This window comes from Fukomys damarensis, unplaced genomic scaffold, assembly GCF_012274545.1.
Source record: "Fukomys damarensis isolate Sample0158 unplaced genomic scaffold, DMR_v1.0_HiC HiC_scaffold_35, whole genome shotgun sequence".
NCBI classification, from domain to species: domain Eukaryota; kingdom Metazoa; phylum Chordata; class Mammalia; order Rodentia; family Bathyergidae; genus Fukomys; species Fukomys damarensis.
In genome coordinates, this window is record NW_022900947.1 from 57,843,669 (window position 1) to 57,868,531 (window position 24,863).

The window sequence follows — 24,863 nt, forward strand, 5'->3', positions numbered from 1 at the left end:
ATTTTGATAACACAAACCTGTGCAAGCTCATAGTACCCAGCAGAACAAGCAAGACAAAGCAGGCTCTCCCCCTCCTCGGTGTGCTCGTTGACACTCCGCCCTTCGATGAGCAACTTCCGCACAGCATTTACGTCCCCTTCTGAACAGGCTTCTGCCAAACTGCGGCTGTCAGGGAGAAATATTATAAGATCAGGGCTTAAGAATATAAAAAATGCACAGTATATGTATTGGTATTCAATGCTAATCTTGAAAACAGTGTTAAACATGAATGATTATTTGAACTCGTAACGGTTCTTAACAAAAAGAAAGCTAAAACTGAGTTCACACAATTTGAAATCTGTACATTATAGTCACTGATAAAATGATCAATATTCTAAAAAGGTTCTCAGTTATGCAACTGAAGGATGAAGCAGAATTTAAGTGGAGAAATTACAAAATTTTATGTGAATTTTTTTAAAAATAGAGAATACAATAAGCATGGCAGGTACTGTGTAAGTCCAAGGCCTATTGATTCTCTCACTAGGTAAGAAGGGAGCATGTGACATGGAGGAACTAACGAGGCATCTGTGCTGAAGCAAGTACATGCCTGTACTTCCTTGCGGATGAGAGACAAATGCTGTACTATGAGCTATAGCCCTTACCCAATCGTGGCTGAGGGGAGATCCAGGCCAGGAAAAAGCTCGATGCGAGTAACAGAAAACTAGACAGAGAAAGGTCTCACCCTTAAAACTCCCAAAACAATTACTACATACATTCTTTTCAATTCTGGAGAAGAATTCACTGTAAAATTACACAGCTGTTACTCATCTCTTTATTTCAAATAAAACTCACTTTTTCCTCTTTCACTATCTGGAAACGTGGCCTTGTCACTAGTTATTAAAGACACGTATTCATCATCTTTTTTTCTATCTCTGCATTCATTACCAGATTCAAGACCAACATTTTTTTTAGCCCAGATTATGGCAATGCTTGCTAACCAGCCTCTTCTGATTTCACCTTTGCTCTCCTTCTGATGCTTTACAACAAGGCAAAGTTCCCCCTTCCCTTTTTTTTTTTCCTTGCTTTTTGAGACAGGGTCTATTTAGTTCAGGCTGGTCTTGAACTCACTATGTAGCCAGGGCTGGGCTCAAACTCAGAGTGACCCTCCTGCCTCAACCTCCTGAGTGCTGTGACTAGAGGTGTACCCTCATGGCCAGCCAAAGTTCCTTATTTAGAAGGATCATGGCACTCCTCTGCTCAGAGTCCTCTAACCACAGTGAAAGCCTTATACAAAAGATCTGCTCAGTGGCAGAATACCATACGCTCTCCTCCCTTCACCCCTCTGGCCACACATCCCCTACTCTCTTTCTTGTTTCTACTTTAGCTATAGTGCCCTTCTTCTTCTTCTTCTTCTTCTTCTTCTTTTTTGGTACTGGAGATCAAGCTCAGGTCCTTGCACATGCGAAACTGGGAGCAGAACCACTGACTAAATTCCCAACCCTACAGTACCATTCTTGGTATCAAATATGACACCTGATATAACCAAAAATTAAATTCTACATTGAATGTTTAAATTTAAAAAATTATTACAGCAAAAGACACCTTGCCACTAATCCCCACAAAAATATTCTCCCACTGGTCTTGCATCTTTCTGACAGAAACTGCCATAAACATTTGATCAACAGGAGTTTGATCATAACATAAAGCGAGTGTTCAAACTTTTGAAATGTGTTACAGTAAAAGAAACACTGCCATTAATCCCCCTCAAAGCACTCCCTCTGGCTTCACACACTTGTTCCATCTTTCATGGCAATGTGTCTTTCTCTATAGTAAGATTTTAAAATTTAAACACTCACTGTATCTTTTGATACCCCCTTGTAATAAGTTCCAACCTCAAGATGTTATAGCTGGGTTCACTGTTTGTGCAGACAGGTCCTCTCCCACTCACAGCCATCTTTTATAAGGGCTCCCTTGACTTACCTGTCAAAATCGCAACACGACCTCCAATTCAAACACTGTATCAGCAGTTCCCACATTCTTACTTTAAACCCACAGTCTTTATCAATGTATCACACTATGTATTTAACCTGTTAATTGTACTGTCTCCTTATCAACCTTTAGCAAAGTGAAGGTCTCCAATCATACTTCATAAGCTTGCTACTTAGAAGGCCTCTTAGGACACTGACAGATTCTATGTCCCAGGTTTTAAATTTTAAGCAAGTTTAAGACAAATCCTGCCTAAATATACTTCTCGTGTAAGAACACACCTTTCCTCTGAGGATTTAGCTCAGTGGCACCATGCCTGCTTTGAAAGTGTAAGGTCCTGAGTTCCACCCCTCATACCAGCCCCCCAAACACACCTTTCCTCCCCTTCACTTCTCTCATTTCTTCTTCATGCGTGTACCCTCTTCAACTCTTTGGACTTTTCAATCGACTTCCATAAGTGCATGGTAGCATTACCACGACCCTTCACCTATACTGACTGCAGCGGAGCCTGAGCACTCTGAGCAAAGGGGCTGATCAAGGTGGCCCATGGCACTGTGTCAACTGACATAAAATCCACCGCAGCACTCTCCGCACTTCACTGTACTATACTCACCATATTTTTCAGGCTCTGCTGAATAAATATGACTGTGGCAAATGCTTTATTGTTTCAATGTAAAATAACATGATTTTTTTTCTTTTTTACTTTCTATTTCCTGCTTGAACTAGCTTTACTATATTCTTCAAAGTGTTTTTAATTTTCTTCCTCACCTGCCTCAGCTGGCATCACATTAAAAAATATCTGACAATTTTACTATAAAGAAAATCTTTGTATTTTTAAAAGTCAGCTCTTAAAGTTACAATTTTCTCTCTACCTCTTCAAATGACATTTCTCTCTCTACTCATCCCATAAGATCATCACCCTGTGACTGTGTAGCTTAGTTCGACAAGAACACTACAATGTTCACACAAAACAATGCAAGGATGCATTCTCAGACGACACCCTCAAATGGGTGCATGCCTGTCATCCCAGCTACTCCCGGCCAGTCCGGGCAATTCAGTGAGACACTGTCCCAAAATGAAACAGGGCTGGGGATATAGATCAGTAAGCCAGCCTTCCCAGATTCCATCTCCAGCACCACAAAGAGAGAAAAAAGAGATTATCCCATTGTTAAACAAGGCAAGACTGTAACAGAATACTCCAATTTCCTAACTGCTAAAATAAGTAAAATAGCTTCACTTTAGTCAGAAGGAAAGTCACCACATATGATTGAAAGAGCAACAAGAATGATTCCTTTCCAATTTCTTCCTTCGAGTTCATATCCATTTTTATACATGAGATGATATAATTGCCATTGTTATAACATCATCAGAAAACCTTAGAGAAGTCGCAAAATATTTAACCAACCCTTACAAACTCAAATGTACTATATACATGAAATTACAGAAGATACAAAAATAAAGCTCCTTGGGAACGTTTAGGTACCATTTCAAAACACACACACCCACACACACACACACCAAAAAACACCCAAAACTTTACCCTTTAAAATGGTCACAGAACTATGCACAAGAACTGGAAATTGGTATGGCTGGAAAGTATTTACTTTTTGTCACCAATACATAAAAAAAATGTAAGCAAGCAAAAGATCTTGACAACACATACTGATTAAGAAATAAGCTGTGCAGTGAGACATATACTGACACTGACACTTGGCATCTTCATAAAGTTATCTAGCTCTTAGCTTTCAACTACAAAATGGGAATAGAAATAAAATCTATGACTTATGTTTTTATGAATACAAATACAATATTATATGTTATATGTTAAGTGGTTAGCACTGTTGGGCACAAAATAAATGCCCAGTAATATCAGCTATTTTTGTTTTTAAGAAAACAGTCTTTCACAGTGAAACAGTACTTACTTGTCCGACTGCCCTGCATTTGCTGTGCTCTCAGCTCTCATCCGAGTAAGTGCAGCAGCAGCTTCATCCAACGCACAGCTAACCGAGGACGTTAACCTCCGGAGCACCTCGGGGTCTGCAAAGGCTTTCCCATCGGCCGTTGATAACTTGCCTATTCCTGTTACATTATTTCCACACCAATATGGATATGCCCAAAAGAAGAAACAAAGCAAAATTCAAGTTACTTAAGTATTTGGACAAATAACTTCCAAATGGTGCAGTGAACAAGATGTAACAGTTTCTATCATCCTGGGAAATGAACTCTAATTTTCTAAAATTCTTAGTTCTACATGTAATTCCTAAGTATAGGATCCTGAAATGCTGAAGAATTGGATCTTCAGCCCGCGCTGGACCAACCAGGAGTCCTCACTTAGATGTTTGCCATGTCTTTGGAAGAACCTATGTTCAAAGGCTGCTAAATTGGTAAAATGTGAGTCATAAGCTATTTAGCCCCTTTTATCACCATATACAGAAAAAGGCTACCCAAAATAAAGTCGACAGAAGAAAACAGAAAAATAGAAAGGAGGAGAAAGAGTCCTACAAATTATTTTTGACTCATCTGATGCCAGTAGTACCAGTACTGTTCCTGCATTTCTGGTGAATGTCCACTTTTATTTAAGAATGGGCTATCACTCGTGACCAGAAAAATGCCCTAGTAAGATAGTCTAGGTTGTATGTTAAAAAAAAAACAAAACTATATACATGTACCTCTATATACTCAAATATATCAAAACAGCAAAAGAGAAAAAAGTTAGAAGTAGAAATGGCTTAGAAACCATCTGAATGAAACAACTTGTCAACTTTTTCAGATTTTTAATCCCTATCATATAAGCTTATCTCTAACCTTCATTATTGTAATAATGGTGGTGCTTAAGTCAAGGTGTTCATCAATATTATTAATGCTGCAGGCAGCTACATATGTTAAAAATGGATCTGGTGCACTCAGGATTTAAGAAGCTTTACACCTAATGCCATGATGGATACTACCGAATCTTGGTACTCAATTTTTGAGACAGGGTCTCACTATGTAGCCCAGGCTCGTCTTGAACTCACAGCAATCCTCCTGCCTCAGCCTCCCGAGTGCTGGTATTATAGGTGTGTGCCATCTTTAATATGTGATCTTTGAACAGAAGCACTGCTATCACTTGGGGACTTATTTAAAAAGTGCAAAATCTTAAGGGCGAAATCCCAGCACTTTGGGAGGCTGAGGCAGGAAGATGGCAAGTTCCAGCCCAATCTGAGCGTTTAGAAACCATGTCTCTAAAAACCAAACAAAAACAAACAAAAAAAAACACCCCTCTACCCTGCAGAATCTTAGATCTCCAAGATGTAGTGATCCAAAAACTACATTTTTACATTTTAAGGTGATTTCAGTGCATATTAAATCATATGGGACACTAGTTTTTTTTGGTACCGGGGATCGAACTCCAGCCCTTGTGCTTGCGAGGCAGGCACTGGAATCACTAAGCTAAATCCCCAGCCAGGGACACTAGTTTTTAAAGCAAATTATTTAAGTTAGAGACAGAAAGGACCACTCACTGGGTAATAATAAACATACTCACACAAATAAATATATTTTAAAATAGTAAAAGGAGTGCAATAATTCCATATGTTTGTATTTAAAGTTTTGTACACTTTAATCTAAAAAACATGAGATATAAAATATTGTATCTTATAAAACCAAAAATAAATCTGGCAAGAAGACACTCTGAATTTACTGTAACAAAATGTTCAGTCAAATTTCCTGTTTATCAAGATGGACAAAAAAAACACTCTGGTCTTTTAAGTTTGGTAACTTCTGGATAATTTATATCACTACTATTAAAAGTCATATTAGACTCTTAAGTTGGTTCAGCAATATTAATTTTATAGATCAACTATACTATTATGGCACTACTGAGATCTAAGTCATAGGTTTCCATTTGAGAGAATGAACTCCAATTCTTCAGACAAGGCAGACAAGCCATATAACAAATATTTGTCAGTAAGAGCAAAAGAAACCAGGCAAGAGGATGAACCACAAGAAAGCAATCAAGGCTTAAAGAGAAAGGTCAAGAGTACTTTATGAACACCTTATATTCATAAGATAATTTTTGCAAAGATAATGAGGAAATAATCAAAGATATAGATTGCAACCTTTCAAATTTATAAGCAGTGATCAAAAATTAATTATACAAACTATCCTGGATTACTGTGAACCTTGTCTTCTGGTCTTACACAGTTATTAATCAGCAAAGATCACAGGAGTGTGCTGACTGGATTATTCTTTCCCATTTCTGACATCCAATTAATTGAATAACAAATACAGGAGAGAAAGCCCATTAAGTATTTAGATTTCTAATTTTAAAATAGGCGAGTAATTTTTCCTTTTCTTAGACTAAAAAGAGGATTATAATGTAACAGAAACCCCATCTTTGATCAAACTAAAAAATATTCTACAATGTATTTATGAAGCCAGAATAAATGGGAGACACAACTGACTTAACAGAACAGAATAAACTGAAACATGACATTATAAAAGAGAAACCAGATATCCAGCCTGAAAGGACCAAGGAATTACAAGTACCAGATACATGGATGAGGCTCTGTGTGTAAAACAGGGAGATGGGTGAATACTTGGCGATTATTCTCTAAAAATGCCAAACCAGCTATAGAGAAGGAAGAGATATAGGGCTACACAGAAAATGAGGATTAAGTAAACATAAATATCTATATAATGAGCAATAAAATCTTCACCCCTTCCCACTCTCAGCTTCCAGAAGTATGGCAACCAGGTTGATTACTCACAAGACAAAAAAATAGCAGATGTGATCTCTCAAGAAACTGAACACAAATAGAAAAAGATCTAAAGACATGTTGGGTATTGCCAAAGAAATGAGAGTCGCCAAAGAAATGAGAGTCTCTTGTCTAATCACTGCTAGAAATCTAAAATATTGCTGACATTAGGTGTTAAAATACTATACACAACCCTTGGGACTGAGTTTCACAGGTTTCACTGCCGTAATTAAGGTATGGTTGACCTAAACACAGATTATCCTTCTAAACCCAAAATATGAACTCATGAAAGGCAGACAGATTCCTCAGGCTGGTTGGAGATCAGGAAGTCAGATACTCAGAGAACAAGGACTCTACGTACAACTACTGCCTTATGGATGAAGGGAGCTGTGAATCTAAGAATGTGGACAACTGCAATGAGATGAGAGGTGCCTCAGCGGACAGCACATAAGGAGATGGGAGCTCAGTCCTAAAACTTCTAAGAAGTGAATTTGCTACAGTAATAATAACAAACCCAGAAGTCCACTTTTCCCCATAGCCAACAGATAAGAGAACAGAGGCAATTTCACCCAGTGAAATTTTGAGGGAAAAAATACAACTATCCATATCATGACAGAAAAACTAAAAGATAATAAAAAAGTATCAGTTTACATGGCTTGTTTTAAAATAAACTGTTCTGCTGTACTGGAAACCAAAACATGCTTTATAGTGAAATGCAAAGTTGACAAAACATATCTGTAAATTTCCCAATTTGAACTTTTAATGTCTTTGCTCTTGACCACGAACAGAGCCCAGTGATCACTAGCCATGTGACAGAAATCTTTAGTGTGAAAAGTCCACCAAAGTTATTAAAGATGAGGCAAAAAAGGCCAACTCCTCACAATAAATGTATTTAGTATGTATTATAATCATACACTAATAAAACTGACATCAACATTTTTAAATACCATAAGCATCAAACTAAACTTTTTTGGGGAAAAAAATAGTGACAAGTGGTATAGAGAAAGGGAAAAATAAAATTTTCAGTCATAATAGTACCAGAAATTAAAAGACAATGGAGCAGTAACTTCAAAAGTTTGAAGGAAAATAATTCTTAAACTATAATTTAATACACAAAGTATCAAGTATGGTAAGAAAGATTTTCAGATAAGGCCTCAAAAATTTTACCTTGTATGATCCTATCAAAAGACAGGGTTTGGTTACCTAAACCACATTCAATATCAACATCACAAAAGGAGAAACAGTCAGACAGTACCCATGTGATACATAATGAAATATGTAGCACTTCGTATGATGACTGCCAGTAAGAAATCTGAATCAATCAAGGTTCCCAGTTGGATCCCCAGTATAAAAAAGAAAAAAAGAAAAAGAAAGAAACCTGAATCAGTCAAATACCTGGATCCACATTGTGGTTTACAGAAAATACAACATGTAGCCAGGCATAGTAATGCATGCTTGTAACCCTAGCACTCTGGGAGGCTGTGTGAAGAGGTCCATGTTCAAGCCGAGGCTAGGCAGCTTAGTGAGACCCCGTCTCACAAAACACACACACAGTCCATAAAGGGGCTGGGGATGTAGCTCAGGCTGAAGGCCCTGGATTCAGTTCCCAATAGCACCAAAAGATAAAATAAGAAAAAGAAAATACAACACATAAAGATACAATGGCAAAATCCATTAAGTGAGATAAATGACTTTCAACAAGAACAGCGGCAAGATAGGTTAAAGAAAATTATTATTTTTAAACATGTGAGCTTTGTTTGGTTACTAATTCAAATCAGTTGTAAAGAGATATGAAATAACTAAAAACTTTTGAAAACTGACAGGATCTGGCAATGTTAAAGAATTTCTATTATTTTTTTCTTTGGATGTGTATTAAATTTATTTTTTTTCAATGGTACATATGGCTAACAAACCTTGGAGAGGCACACAGAAGTACTTATCTATGCGATAACATGGTCCCTAATCAGACTGACAGTCACACTAGTGGGGACAAGGCAGGGTGGAAGTGGGTAAAGAGGAAGAGAGCCTGCCCAACATCGACAGACGTGGCTGAGAGGGAACACACACATAACGGGCTTGTTGGAGTACACGCTTTATGATTCTGCGTGAGATGCTAAGTAGGAAGTGGAAAGAGATAAAGGGGGGACAGAAGTAAAAGACAAAAAGTAAGCAAGGAATGAGAATGGAGGTTAGCTTATTGGTTATCTATCTATCTACAAATAAACAGGAAACGTGAAGTAACTATCAGCGCCCTATAGAAAGGTACTCTACCTGCAAAAGCGTTCAACTGAAATCTATCTATCTAGGAATAAACAGGAAACGTGAAATAACTATCAGCGCCCTACAGAAAGGTACTCTACCTGCAAAAGCGTTCAACTGAAATCTATCTAGGAATAAACAGGAAACGTGAAATAACTATCAGCGCCCTACAGAAACGTACTCTACCTGCAAAAGCATTCAACTGAAATCTACTCCCACAGAGCATCTCTGAACCTGATTCTGCTGCTTCTAATAATCAAAAACATACCCTCTTCTGCTTGTCCTTTTTTTTTTTTTTTTAAAGACAATTTATTTGAAGGTGGAGGAAAAGAGAAAAGAGAGAAATGATGGACAGCTACTCTAGACTAGATGAGCAGGGAGCATCCGAAAATGAAAGCTTTTTTAAAAAGCATTCGAAGAGCAATACATTCCACCCGAGTTTTCCCTTTGCAACAGTAATACTTTGTTTCTCTTTTGATATGTTTTCAAGTAATTTCATTATTTCCATTTATCTCACAAACTAATTTAGCAACAACAAATGTTTGGCAAAGCTAAAGTACATCTCTACTATTCTGTATCAATAGTTTTCTATTGTCAAGGAAAAAACCTATACTGCTCTTAATATGGATTCTTTTGTCGAGATTCTTTCAATAATTTATTCCAGAATTTAACTCAGAATAGAAATCAAGTTCATCCATGAATCCCTCAAATATTTCCATGCTATTACAAGGTATTTATTGAAAGGATTACCAAAAACCAGTGGGCACTTTTTATGCTATAGTAAAATAGTTTATCTACACGCATTGCATGTACAACGTATAGCACATCAGTTTTGGTTTTTCATTTGTCTTCACATAACAGTTCTTAAGCCACAAACAATTAATGTTCAAAGTAATTTATATCTATTTTCTAACTTGAGAAAATCTGTGGCTTTTAAAAATAACTATAGAGATTCAGAGTTTCATCGCCTTACATTTACATGGCACCAACACTTTGATAACATACAGAATCCTCAATTAAAAAAACTATTGCTATGGGGACAATTTAATCAATTTTATAAAACTAGGATGGATGATGCACTCTACAAGGTTTCAAGAGACAGACAGCCTATACCAAAAACTGCAGGGAATAACATATGATTAGTTACTGTTATTCATGATAATTTGGTTCTGTGAAGTTGCTGCAAACCCTGAAATAGAGGAATATAGGTGTAGGCCACCACAAGCCTTTTTTCATGTATTTGTTTTAAGATGCCTTATTAAATATAAATTGGCTCATTAACATTAAATTCATGAGCCAAGAGCACAGTAACTCACTGATCAAAGCTTACCTAACACTCTTCCTCTGCGAGGCACATCACAGCCTTCTCTTACTAAACAACACTGGACAGCACTGCAGCACTGTGTTCAGGGGCCACTTTTAGGATGAGAGTCATGAATAAAAAACACAGAACTGAAAACAACGTGGCACCAAACAGACTGCTAAGGGACATATCTTTATTTTATAGCAGGAAAACTGAAACAGGAAAGCAGAGCAGACCTTAACCACATTCAGACACACAGGGGCAGCTCCAATTTCTTGCTGCTTTCTGCCTGTCCCTGACAGGGCCATGAGTACTGATTTGGAAGTTAAAGTACATTTCAGCACATAGGCAAGTTCACAAATACGGAACTCGCAAGTAATGAAAATCAACTGTCTTTTTAAATAAAGTAAACTAGAGCATTTGGATTTTATTCTGGTAAAGAAAATTAAAATGTCTTAATAAAACATGTCCAGTAATTCTAGAGAAACTGATTAACCTTATGAACTGTATCACATTGTTCAAGAGCATACATTTATAATAAGTTTTTTTCTTTTCTTCAGTTATTTTTTATTACTACTTGTTTGCAGTACAGTTACTATACCTCTTATGGGAGTTGGCACACAAACAACACATCTCTATTCTTTTCTCATCCCTTTTATCCCCTCTCCCCCACTTCTCTCGCTCGCTCTCTCTCTCTCTCTCTCTCTCTCTCTCTCTCTTAGTTTTTTCGGTACTTTTTAGGTACACATTACAGTTATATTCATCACTGGGATCTTGTACCATTACATGATGTATCTTGGCTCTTATCTGCTCTCTTATCTATCTGAAAAAGATCTACCTACTTCCAATTACCTATCTTTTTATTTTGTTCTTTACATTTTTAGATTCCTCTACAAGAGAAAACATGTAATATCGAAGCTCATGGTTTTCACAAATATAAGACAAGATTATTACTCAGTAGAGCATAGAAATACCTGCCACTTTTAGCAAGGATTCTAGTGTGGCCTGTGTTTCTGGATCTACCCTCCTGAGGTCTGCAGCAGCAGTGAATGAGACACTCTTTTTAGGGAGAGCTTAGACATACCTGCAGCTTCCAGTAGAGCCTCCAGTCTGGCCTGTGTCTCTGGATCTACTGTCCTGAGGTCTGCACCATCAGCAGTGCCTGACAAGAGCAACTTGGAAGCCGTCTCCAGCATTGGATTTTCCAAATCATCCTGATCCAAAATGAAAGACTCCACCTAGAAAACAAATAGAAAAAAAAAGGAGGAACAAAAGGAAAAGAGGAAAGAGAAAGAAGCAAAAGACAGAAGATAGAGAAAAATATTTTAACTTAATTACCAGTGATAAATACAATAGCAACCTTAAATAAATTCTATCTAATTTAGATGGATGTCTAATTTGTATGGATATCTAATCCATCTCTTAACTAAAGAAGACGACTGAATTTGTGAAGAATTTAAGAACGTATTATTCAACCGCAGCCTATTATTAAACCCATATATATTCTTTTCATTCTATTGTGGTTTATGAAGTTCACAGTTGGACTAAAGCCTGACTCTCATGTAATCAGCCTCTCCCTTCCCTAGGCATTACCTGAGCAACTTCTAACCATATGCTATCAGGATTCTTTCATACACTTAAACACTAAGGACTTCATGTAAGGGCTCTGAGTACTGATATTTATGCTATTAGAAACAATATCAAAAAGCCACATTCATTAACATCATCACTGATTTCATCAGAAAATCTGCTTTGTTGACTTTTTTGTGGTGCTAGAGACTGAACCTAGGGCCTTGTGCTTACTTATGTAAGAGCAGTACTACTGAGATACACTTCCATCCCAGGAAAAGTCTTTACTACAAAGCTATCACACAAGCAAGTAAGAGTTTCAGAATTCTAATTTGTGGTCTTTAAATTTTTTTATGAAAGTCAGATATGGTGGTACACAACTGTAATCCCAGCATTTACGAATTTGAGACAGGAGGATCACGACGAGTTCAAGGGCAGCCTGGGCTCCACAGTGAGTCCAAGGCAGCCTGCACTACACAAAGCAAGACCCTGTGTTTCAAAAAATCAAAACCCAAACAAACCAAACAAAAATTGTAGTACTGGGGGCTGAACCCAGGGCCTTGTACAAGTGAGGTATGGACTAAATCCCAGCTGTTTGAACCGAGTATATTCCCTAGACCTTTTAATTTTTTTAAAAAAATCTGAGACTGATTTATCATCATGTTGCCTAGCCTGGGCTCAGACTTTCAATCCTATTACCTCAGCCTCCCAAAATGCGAGCGTCTCACTAAATTACCAGATTAGCTTCAAACTTACCTTCCTCCTGTCTTGGCCTTCTGAGTAGGCTGGGATTACAAGCATGTACCACCCTACCCAGTTCTGATTTTTTACTGAAAGTTTAAATTTGTTTTTTGTTGTTGTTGTTCTGTTTTGGAGATCGGCCTGTATTTGAGGCTGGCTTGAACTCACAGTGATCTCCCTGCCTCAGCCAGCCTAATGAGTGCTGGAAATACAGGTAAGTACCACTATTGTCCAGTCTGAAGCTTAATTTTATCACCCACCACCAACAAATACTTTCAAAAAAAAGTGCAGGCTCAGTGAGACTGGAGGATCACTGCAAGTGGAGGCCAGCCTGAGCTACAAAGTGAGTTCAATGCTAGCCTGGACTATATAGAGAAACACTTGCCTCAAAAAAAAAGCCTAAATAAATAAATAAAGATTCACATTACTCTTTTATCACTGGGGTACCAGGGATCAAACTCAGGACCTCAAGGTTGCCAGGCAGGCGCTATTGCCACTGGGCCAAATCCCCAGCCCCCACCTTAATCATTTTTTAATATGTTTGCCAAATACCCAACTGATAACCACAGTTTGTCAGTGATATTTTGCAGTAATAGTATTTCATGAGGAAAAAAATAGGGCTTAATTTACCTTACATCTCAAAAATAAATAAATAAATAAACCAAACTAGTACTTTTCCAGCTATAACACATTTTTAGACATAGAAGTGCTTTATATGTATGTCTTATTTTGTCACTCTTGGTAACACTGAAAGGATACATATTTGGAAGGAACCTTTTACCTCTCAGACACCTGAAATGGTCTCTGAGAGGGGCTTACAGTAAATGCATATTCTGAGAATAAAAGACTATTAATAACAACACATTCAAGAAATTTAAAGAATTACAAAATACAACCACCAAGATGGAAAACTGACATTTGCTATCACAGTGCTACTTACAAAGAGAATAAACATTATTTTCTATTTTCTACTAAAAAGTTGATTTATTTTATAAAACACCAATAACATGATCTGAAGAAATTTATTTCATAAATCTAAGGTACTTCTAATACCATAATAAATAGACACAAAAGTAATTCATAACCTAGAGCAAAAAAAACCAAAAAAACAAAAAAACTTCCACCTTCTAGTATCCAGAAGGTCAGGAATAAGAAAAACACTTTCAGAAATATATTTCTATCAAAACATCAGAACTCTGTATTATTTAACCTCTGAAAGTCATACATGGGCTGGGGATTTAGCTCAGTGGTACCGCCGTCTACCTTGCAAAAGCAAGATCCTGAGGTTTGACCCCTGGTACCTCCAAAAAAAAAAAAGCAATAATATTCTTATTAAAATAAAAATTATTAGAACAATAAAATAAATGTAAATAATAAAATAATAAAAATATTGTTAGAATAAAATATTTTAATAAATATTCTAATACATATTTAGTAACCATGCTGTTTTGTTTGTTTGTTTGCGACAGGGTCTATGTAGTCAAGACTGACCTGAAACTCACTATGTAGTCCAGGCTGGTCTCGAACTCACAGTGATCTTCTTGCCTCAGCCTCCCAAGTGCTGGGACTACAGGCGTATGCCAACCACCACTATAATCATGCTGTTTTTAATCAATGCATATTTAATACTAAATGAGATTTCTAGTACTTCAAAATACAAACAGACAAAACACCCTGAAGATTTTATCTATAAATACATTTAAAAAGGATTCAGAGAATGAATTACTACTCAGCCATAAAGAACGAGAAACTAGAGACAGTTACAACTAAATATATATACACTGAAGTGATACTCAAGTGAAATAAATAGGACACACATATATAAATACCGCATAGTTTCTCTAGTGTGAGACACTGAAAGTGTAAATAAGGACTAAAAGGTATAATAGATGATGTAAAACAAGAAGGGGAAGTGGGAGGGGTACGGGAAAAGAAAGAAGGGAATGGAATTAATATGAGAAAATGAAAAAAAATAGAAACAAAGTCTCTATAGACAGGGAGGGATGGAGGGGTTGAAGGGAGGCAAGGGAATGGGGGAAAATAAAAACCAAGATGGATTATGTAAAGGTACAAATTTCCAATGATGAATGTCATTATATTATATACCTTAAATGTACCAATGAAAACTTTTTTTAATTTTAAAAATTTTAGAAAGGATTCAGAGAATTTTAAAGTACATTAACATTAATAAGTAAAAAACTGTTAAGATGTAATGAAATTAAAAATACAAGAACTTTTTTAAAATTTTAAGTTAATTTTCAAGGCAGTAGCAAAGGCAAGATAAAGCAGGAATTATATGGGCTAGTGAGGTTAAGTCTTCTAGTTTAGGAAGACTAAAGTGTTTTATTTTCAGAAGCAGACTTTTGAGCATGGTTTGTTACAGTAAGTTATGATTCAGAATTATAACAGTAAAAAAAGGTCTTCTATCTTGCGATAAGGTCCAAAGAAAGAGTCGTACTGAACAAAAATTGTTTCCAATGAAATCTCATGTTAAAATACTTGTAATCATTTCAATCCAAAGAAAGAAAAAAGTAAGTAAAGGAAACATTAACACATGAATAAACAAATGAATATGTAAATATTGTCTTTTGTTTTGTTTTGCCTTGCTTTATGTTTTTTGAGACAGGGACTCACTATATAGTTCAGGGTGGCTTTAAACTCACTATAAAGACAAGGGTGGCCTCAAATTTGTGGCAAAAGCCTCAAAGAACAATATTGTGTGAGGTCAGCCCCCAAATTAAAGGTGCTAAATTTAACCAAAGGAAACCAAACAAGCAAAAAAAAAAAAAAAAAATCAACCAAAATAGCTAATTAATATAAGAGAAGAGGAACATGGAATATGGTACTGACACAAGTATAAAATTTATCTGCGGTACAATAGAGGTTGTACTGCAGGCACATCCTGAAAAAAAAAAAAAAAATCAACCAAAATAGCTAATTAATATAAGAGAAGAGGAACATGGAATATGGTACTGACACAAGTATAAAATTTATCTGCGGTACAATAGAGGTTGTACTGCAGGCACATCCTGAATGTTAGAAGTTATTAAACAAGAAGATATTAGATTTCAACTAACATGATTTTCTAACATAAAGTCCCCTATGCTACATTGCAAAAATTTACTAAGAAAACTGCATTTCAAGGGATACTGAGTCCAGAAACACTTGTTCTTTTAGATTACATTTCTCTGCAAAATGATGGTTGACAGGTACAGCAGTGCAGCTGATTAGGAGGGATGACATCTAATGTTCTACAGAATAGTAGGACAACCTGGCCGACTCTTAAGTTATGAATTTGAAAACAGCAAGAGAAAACTTTGAATGTTCTCAACCCAACAAAATGATAAATATGAGGTGAATGTTAACAGCTACTCTGATCAGATCACACTATGTACTAAAATATCATATGTACCTCATACAAGAGGTCAATGAAAAATTGAAAAATTGTTCTAAGTTCATTATTTTTATTATATGCAAAATCTGCTAACTTAAAAAACTAAATTTAAACGACTGTAATTATATAAAGAGAATTTTGAAGGGAGGGGGGGTGGAGTAATCAAAACTAAAGAAAATAGGAATAAATATTATTTCTTCCCTACCCTTGGTTTAAGACTAATGAAGAATGAGCTAATTTTAAGGCCTCAGCTCTGACCAGAGGCTTTGGTAACAGCACTACTACAGCTGCTTCCTGTGGGACCTAAGCAAGCCTTAGCCACCCTCCAGACCCTTATTCTGCCTTTTCCCCTATAGGGGGTTGAATATTCTTCTATGTCCCATGAAAACAGAAACTTTGCTGTGTTTACTGATTCATATCTAGCAATTGTATGTAACACATTTTCATGACTCTTCAAGTAACTACTTAAGAAAATCTTTAAAGAAGTTTATATTTACCAAATGATTCTGTTATTTTTCCCTTTTAAGATTCTAAAAGTCTCATTGCATCCGGAGAAAGAAGGGTATTTGTAATAAATAAAATTAATGGCATATAATTTTACACAGCTTATAAGGGATACAAAAAAGTCAACGTTAGCAGGGATAAAATGCTACCTTTGTTTATTAGACACATTTACTACAAACATTCTTCAAGCAAAAGATATAAAGTAGTAAATTACGGGGGATATGGAGTCATATGAAAACGAATTCTACTATCCAGAACTTATTTCTTTAATGAGGGTATACAAATGAATAATAATATAGGGTAAAGTCAGTCAATGAGGGGAAAAAAGCTATACGGCTTCAGAGAGGAAGAAGAGGATTTTATTGTTTAACTCTAATTTGTTTTCCAACTAGAGAAGTGAGGGTGCAGCTCAATGGTGAGAGCTTTAACTACTATGTACAAAGACCCAGGTTTGACACCCAGTACCAAAATACATTCAATATTGTTATTCCAACTGGAAAACAAGTTGGAATAAATGGAGAGACTGACATAAAGAGAAGTAAACTTATAAAAAACAAGCAATTTCATATTCAACTGCAAACCCAATTATGATACAATTTTCTATCCCATCACCAGCAGAGGCAGTTGAGACTAAAACTGAAGCATTTTCCCACTGAAACCAAATTCATTTTTATTGTACAATCTATTAAAAAAAACTCAATTTGAATCACAAGTTCTAGAAAGTAAATGTTAAAAATGGTCTCAGTAAGAAATATAAAATTTTTTCTTCCTTTTGGGCAGTGCTAGGGATTCAACTAAGGACCTTGTCCATGATGGTAGTACATAAACTCTCTGCTTCTGAGCTCTTCACTATTTTCTCTGAATGAAACACAGAAATAGCGTGTGTGTGTGTGTGTGTGTGTGTGTGTGTGTGTGTGTGTGTGTTGCCTGTTTTCTAAGACAGGGTTTCACCATGTCATTATTCAGGCTGGCCTCCAATACTTGGAGATCCTCCTGCCTCGGCCTTTTATGTGCTGAAATCACAGGCATTTGCCCCCACACCCAGACACAAATAAATTTGAAGTGAGGGGAAAAAAAAAGAGCAAAGGTTTGTCTCACTTTCTTTCTTAAGGAAAAAGCTATCAAAATTATGCATATTTAAAGCATGGTAAAGTTATTTGGATGTGTTGTTCTGAACAGCAGGGTATTTTATCAAATGGTAATTATGCATCCTATTCTCATCTAATATAAAGAACTATCAAAATGCAAAACGAAGGTGGGGGTGGGGGAGTGGGAGGGTGCTGTGTGTGGGCTGTAAGAGCCTTAGAAATCACAGGTTCAATTCACTGTTAGAGCTGAGCAAAGAGAACTAAGTGACCCTGTTTAAATGACAGGTATTATAAGTCTAACAGCCCACCGGAGTAATAAGTGTTTGAACTTCCATACTGATCTTAAAAAAGCAAACTTTCAAATTTTGTCATTTAGGGATCAGGCTGTCACCACCTGAGCCACAGAAGTAGGACAATCAAATACTACATGCCCCTGACTTTTGTACCCCCACAAAGTATTCCTGCCCCCAACATAACAATCTAACAGAACTTTTAAATAATAGTTTTCAAAAAAGTAATGAGGTACACAAAAAGAGGGCAAATTAGTGTTTTTTCAGTGTAGGTGCTAGTGACATTTTGGGCCAGATAATTCTTTGTAGCTGGAGGCTACGTGTGCTACTTTGGGGATATTTAGGCATATCTCTAGCTTCTACTCTCTAGATGCCAAAGGCAACCCTACCTCATGTTTGACAAACCAAAATATCTCCAGGCACACTGCCAAATGTCTTTCTCCAAGGAAAAGGAAAACAGCCCCCCTCCTCACCCATCTACCCCCCAAAATCCTGACGAGCAGGAGGAGGCTACAAACCACTGGACTAAATAGAAGCAAGAGATAAACTAAAATGTGGGCTGTCTGTAAAACTGACCAATTCTTCAAGTAAGGACAATGGGAGCGAAATTAAGTAACAACTTTTCTAAATTAAAGAGAAACATAATAACAAAATAACAGAAATTAAACCTGATTCAAATAAATAAGCCAACTATTAAAAAATGACATTTTTGAGACAAGTGAAGAGATGTGAATATGTGTCGGGTCTGTCTGAAGTAATGTAGTCATTACTCTGGTTATGTAAGAAACTGTCCTCATGTTTTATTTTATTTTTTTTTCCTTTTTTGTCCTGTTTTAGACATATACACATCAGTATGTAGGAATAATAACAGGACTCTTCAGTACATGATGAAAAGAAAGCTGTGGAGAAATACTTAATGTTGAATCTGAGAGATATATACCTAGAAGCTTTTTTGTTCTGATCTCTATTCTTTGTTGCAGGTTAAATACTTTTAGTTTATAAATAGTAAAGGTGATGTTTCATTGTACAGGTTATGCATTGCTTGAAAAAGAGTCTCAAGCCAAGGATTAAGCTTAGTGGTTCCACCCCATGCCTCGCAAGAACAAAGACCCCGAGTTCGATCCTTGGTATCAAAAAAAAAGTCTCAGAAGTAGTCCAGTTTGGCCTAGAACTCCCTGGGAGTACAGAGTGAGCCACTATGCCTGGCCACAGAAGTTGTTTTTGTTGAAAAACAATACAAACATTATTATTTAGTAATAATATTTACATTCAAAAGTAAAATTCTTTTTCACTTTCTCTCCAGAGTAACACGAACTTATTACAATGATCAGCAGTGAATGAACGCATATATATACTCCTATATTCAAAATACCACGTTACATGGAAATCTGCAGATGACAGAACTCTAACCCTAAGACTAAATGTTAATAAAATAGTATAACTGTTAATAGAGTGAATGATTCCAAAACTAATGTAACCGGAAATTTTTTTTACTAAACACACACACACACACACACACACACACACACACACACACACACACAATCTGCAGCAAAATCACCAAAAACTACTCTATGTTGTTTTAAAGAAATGAAGTCTTTCCTATATAAAAAGTCAATGAATGGTATGATTCTCTATAGTACTGACATTAAAATAAAAAAAACTAAAATGAACCTGAATAAATAAAAATTGGCTTTCAGAAGTATATTTACAAAGCCAGGAGTGATGATACACATCTGTAATCTCAGCACTCAAAAGGCTGAGGTGGGAGGATCGCTGAAAGTTCTAGACCACCCCAAACTATATAACTAGACCTGTCTCAAAAACAAACAAAATAAAAATTTTACTTACAAAAAAATAAAATCAATGATTTATTCCTGTATTTTTCATTCATACCAGTCTATCCCTCTAAAACTATCAGTTAAGCACCTACTCTGGTCTAGGGTATGCTGAGAATCAGCAATACAATTAACACAACTGTTTCACAGAGCTTACACAAAACTTGATGATTCTTATGTTTCAATTGCTTATCTGCCCACAACTCAAAATGAAATTAACATAATCCAATGTAAAAATTTAACAATAATGATACATTTCATTAAAGAGATAGTTATAATGTGTTACAAGATAACTATGCAATTCTTAAATCTCAGGCTCACAAGTAGATTTTTCAGTAACAGAATTAAGAGCTATTGAGTATTTGAAAAATTCTCCCACAACACTGTATCCAAAGTCGAATTCTGCCACTGTTTGTTCTTGCATGGTGGCCCACCCTCGCACTGTAGGGTACACTTCTTTTTCTGCTTTTTCAGGCTCTGCAGAGCCTGTTTCTTTTCCTATCTTTAATAAAACTTTGCTATCATTAAAAAAATCAAGTAGTAGATTGCAATTCAATTATTAGCTTGTTTCTGGTTCTATCGTTATTCATTAATTACCATAAAAACAACTACAGAATGATTACCATGAGATCATTTTAAGATACATGGGTCTGTATACACAAACATAAAATGTGTAGTCACAAACCTGGTGAAGTTTCAGATGGATCTAAATAACTACCACACGGTAATAACTGTGCCACCACCACTGTGAGGTGCAGTTCTTGGCACAAGACACTATCTAAATAAATCCCTCTTGAATAAGCATTTAAGATAAAGTATAAGGATTTAATACAGTATCCACAACCATAAAAAATATTTAAGCTAAGGAAAACAAATCAATGCATTAAGACCAGAAAAACAAAACAAACAGGCACAAAACAAAAATACCCTTAGAAATATAAACACTGAAAGATAAAATGTTAATCACCCTTCTAGATAAAGAATAAACAGCTTTCTTCTGTTACAGCACTAATCAACTAGAAAACTAAATGTAAAAAAAGAAAAAAAAGGAAGCAATTCAAAACAACAAAAATTAAAAATTACCCAAGAACACACCTACCAAGAAAAATGTAAGGCCCACATAATAAGGTTGTAAAACTCACTAAATGTCCTAAAAGAGCACTTGAAGAAATGGTGAGGCATACTATGGTCCTGGATGGAAAAACTCAATTCTCCCCGAAATTAATGTGTAAATTCAATGTACTTCCAATAAAGTCCCAAAAGGATGGGGGGGTACTGGGGATTGAACTCGGGATGTTGTGCTTGAAAGACAGGCAGCAGCACCACCGAGCTAAATCCCCAGCCAGACCAAAAGGATTCTGAATGGAAGTTGACATGTTGACTTGAAAGTTCATCTGGAAGAAAAAACACGTAAGAATTGCCAAATTTGTGAAAAAGACAATGGCAAGGGATGCCTACCAGATGTCAGATATAAAATACCAGTAATCAAAACAGTACAGTACTGAATCCAGAACATACATATTTGCAATTCTTAATTTCAAGATAATGGAAGAAAAGATGTATCACTCAATTAGTTATTCTAAGATAATGGCTATGAAGGTGGAAAAATAATTAGGTGTTAGGGCCTTATCACAAAGTATAAATCTAGACAAATTAAAATCTCAAAACACATGATGAAACAAAGTAAAATAAAAAAATGTTTTGAGATAGGGTCTTGCTAAGTAGGTCAGGCTGGACTTGAACTCATGGCATTCCTCCTGCCTCAGTCTTCTGCATGTTTGGGACCACAGGTGTGCAGCACTATGCCTGCCATATAGAACAAAATGGAAGAGACAAAACTCCTATAATATCAAAGATAAGAAGTCTTTTCTAGAAAGTCAAGAAACCTAGAAAATTAGAAAGAAAACACATCGATTCTAATAGTATAAAAATAAAATCCAGCACACTAAAACTCAACAGAGCTGCTTTTGCTCCATCTAACTCAGAACCTATGAATTTCACATCTTGGCCATGTCCACCAGCCAACTCTGAGCCTGTTTTGCTTCTCCTCAGAAAAGAGCAGTAGAAGCACTGACTCACTTGCTCTCAGACAAGGCCAGACCCATAGAGAGAAGATAAACCTGGAGGGTTCGCAGCCCCAAGAAAAGCCCAAGGCTATTGTAAACTACAAAAACAGCATGGAGTTTTACTCTGCTTTTTTTTTGTTTTGTTTTGTTTTTGGTACCAGGGATTGAACTCCGGTCCTTGCGCTTGCGAGGCAGGCCACTGAATCACTGAGCTAAATCCCCGGCCCTGGTTTTACTCTGAAAGTGATTCCCTTCAATCAGCATGGAGTTGGAGGGAAATCCAGTGCAGCACCTGCCACATTTGAGAAGATTTTTATGGGGAGCCATTTTGGGAACAGTTTAATTCTTCTAAAATGGAGTCACAGAACAAGTGTACTTCAGGGTTCCCAGCGTTATCTGCCCACAGCGACTGGGTGAGAGCCTGCCATAGGACACAGTTGTAGAGAGGGTGCAGGGTAGGCAAAGACAGCCTAAGAGATTTAAGCTCAAGCCCTGTAAGAGCCAAGCCTGACATGTGTGGCTCTCAGAGATGGCTGGATCTAAAAATGTGGGCATTAAATACAGCCTTCTATTTGAGCCTTCACCTTGCTGCCTACATCCAGCGCAGAGACCAGGGAAGTGATCACTTTCCCTATTTACCAAAAGAATCAAGGACACACTTCCATTTGAAAGAATACCACAGCCTGAGTAACAAAGACAGGGGCCTTTGGAGGGGCGTACACATCACAAACCCACAGGCCATAAAGCTAGGCAGAGAAAACCATGACTTACTGGTTTCTAAGACTGCATGCAGATCCTAGAAAGAAACCACTCATTCAAAACTACAAAGAAAAAGTTTTCTGGACTCATTTTTTCCTTGTTATTCTGGGACTTGGGTTTGTTTTTGTTTTGGGGTTTTCCCCCCCCTTTTAATGTTTTTCTCCTTTTCATTTTGCTCTTGGTTTTTTTTTCTCTCTTTTTACTTGTTTCTTTTGTTACTGTTATCTAATTCTGTAAGATCTTTTATCTCACTTTCTCTCCTTCCCATCTTCCACTAATTTTTCAAATTATATTTTTTTCATTCTCCAAGTCCTGACCCCCTTATCCTTACTATTATAACCATTAATCTTTAATAATCTTTAGATAACTAACTCTATGTTATTACTGTTGAATTCCTTTCTATTGTTAGTGGAGGTGTCACTGTTGCATTTATTGATATTGCTTTATGTCAAAATTTGTTTTGTCTTAGTATTTATAATTATAGATCTCTTTTCTATGGCTAAAGGGGTGGCACATTATTGGTTCTTATGGTATGTCAATATCCAGTTTGTCTTTGATGCTATTATGTTTGCTGGTATTGTTCCTACTGCCAGGGTGGCAAAGCTATTGCTATTTCTCTCTAGAGCCAGGCATGGCGGTGCATGCTTTTAATTCAGTACTCAGGAAGCTGAGGGAGGAAGATTACAATAAGTTTGAAACCAGCTTTTAAGCTACACGGTAATTTCAAAGCCAGTCTGAACTGTACACATAGCAAGAAACTACCTTAAAAACAAAAAACAATGAAAAGAGAGAAAGAAGGGAGGGTGGGAGGGAGGGAAAGAAAAGTAAATAGATTGGTTCTCTCTGTAAGCCAATATCTGGACTGCCTTTGTGTCATTAACAATACTGGAGTCAACTCTCAGAAATGTTGTTATCGTTTTCCCCTTCCAAATTAAGGAAAATGGCTGGATCTTGGAAGAGGCAGACCCTATAGCTAGACATATCCAAAGTACCTCACTGAAAAGCATACACTAGACTTTCCACCTATAAGCTCAGCAAACACACACATATATGCATGCACGCATACACACACTCACAAAGTAAGAAGATAAGGCAACAGGGCCGGGGATTTAGCTCAGTGGTGCCACCACCTGCCTCACAAGTGCTCCTGAGTTCCATCCCTGGTACCAAAAACAAAAATCAAAAACACCAAGAAGACAACAAAATGCCTCCACAAACTCCCACTCCACTCAAGTTGATCCATGGGTCATTTCTGGGGAGAAATCAAAAGACACATAGCTGAATTATTAAAACTAATAAAACAGATGAAAATATCACTGAAGTACTCGATGAACTCAAACAAGATATAACTAAACAAATAACAGACTTAATAAAATGATCAGCAAGTTGCCGAATACACTAATAAAAAGCTAGCTGAGTTAAAATGATTTTGGTTGCAAACCAAATTGGAGAACTGAATCAAATTCAAAGGTTAGGTTCAATGTTGACCTTATGAGGAAATCTGATTTCGTTCTTGACCAATCTGGCTTGCAACAGAAAATGTGGAAAGAATTAAATTTGTGAACTAAGGTACCACTGGTATACGAGTAACCAGTTTAACAAGTAGTCAGTCTATGAAAGGGTATCAAACAAATCCTGAAGATTCAAAACTCTGTTGAAAGTGAACAGCAAAAGTAACCAATCTGAAGACAGTGAAAGAATTGCAAGAAAAGGTGATATTCGTGACCATATACTGAGAAACCTTAAAAACAACAGCAGCAATGAAAGTGGATCCAAACGCTGCTATTAATTAGAATTAGTGAAAAATCAGAAGGCAGAACAATTGGCTTTAAAAACTTGTTTACAGAAATAACTGAAGCAGAAAACTTTCCAAATCTTGGAATATCATACACCTAAGTGAGGAATATAGAACCTCAAATAGCCAAGATCAGAAAACAACCTCTGCATAACACATCAAAATCCTAGAAGTGTAACAAAAGCTGTAAGAGAAAAGCAATAAATCAATCACTTATAAAGGAAAACCCTAAGAATTACAGCAGACTCTCAAAATAAATCTTAAAGACCATGAGAACCTGGAGTGAACTATTTCAAGACCTAAAAGAAAACAATATCCATCTGGACTGATATATCTTGCAAAAGTTATCTTTCAAACTTGATGGAGAAATAAAGCCTTAATGTGACAAGGTGCGACTTAAGAAATTCATGACCATTGAATTAGCACCCCCAAAATTCTCAACAATATCCTAGAAAGAAACAAGGAGGCTAATAATGCCCAAAAAGAGAAGTACAGTGCAATCTCTTTCACAAATATAGAACCAAATATCCTCAACAAGGTATTGACAAACAGAATG

At 36.4% G+C, this 24,863-nt stretch overlaps 1 protein-coding gene across 4 annotated transcripts in view; it reads right to left on the reverse strand.

The window, feature by feature from the left end:
- Ankrd17 (ankyrin repeat domain 17) overlaps nucleotides 1-24,863 on the reverse strand; it is a 154,654-nt gene that overhangs the window by 100,685 nt on the left and 29,106 nt on the right. For all 4 annotated transcript variants that reach the window (XM_010610877.3, XM_010610875.3, XM_010610879.3 and 1 more), the window contains exons 2-4: nucleotides 11,348-11,501; nucleotides 3,888-4,044; nucleotides 18-165 (exon numbers count right to left, since the gene is read on the reverse strand). In XM_010610877.3, the coding sequence (XP_010609179.1) occupies nucleotides 18-165; nucleotides 3,888-4,044; nucleotides 11,348-11,501 (459 nt within the window). The remainder of the gene's footprint in view (nucleotides 1-17; nucleotides 166-3,887; nucleotides 4,045-11,347; nucleotides 11,502-24,863) is intronic.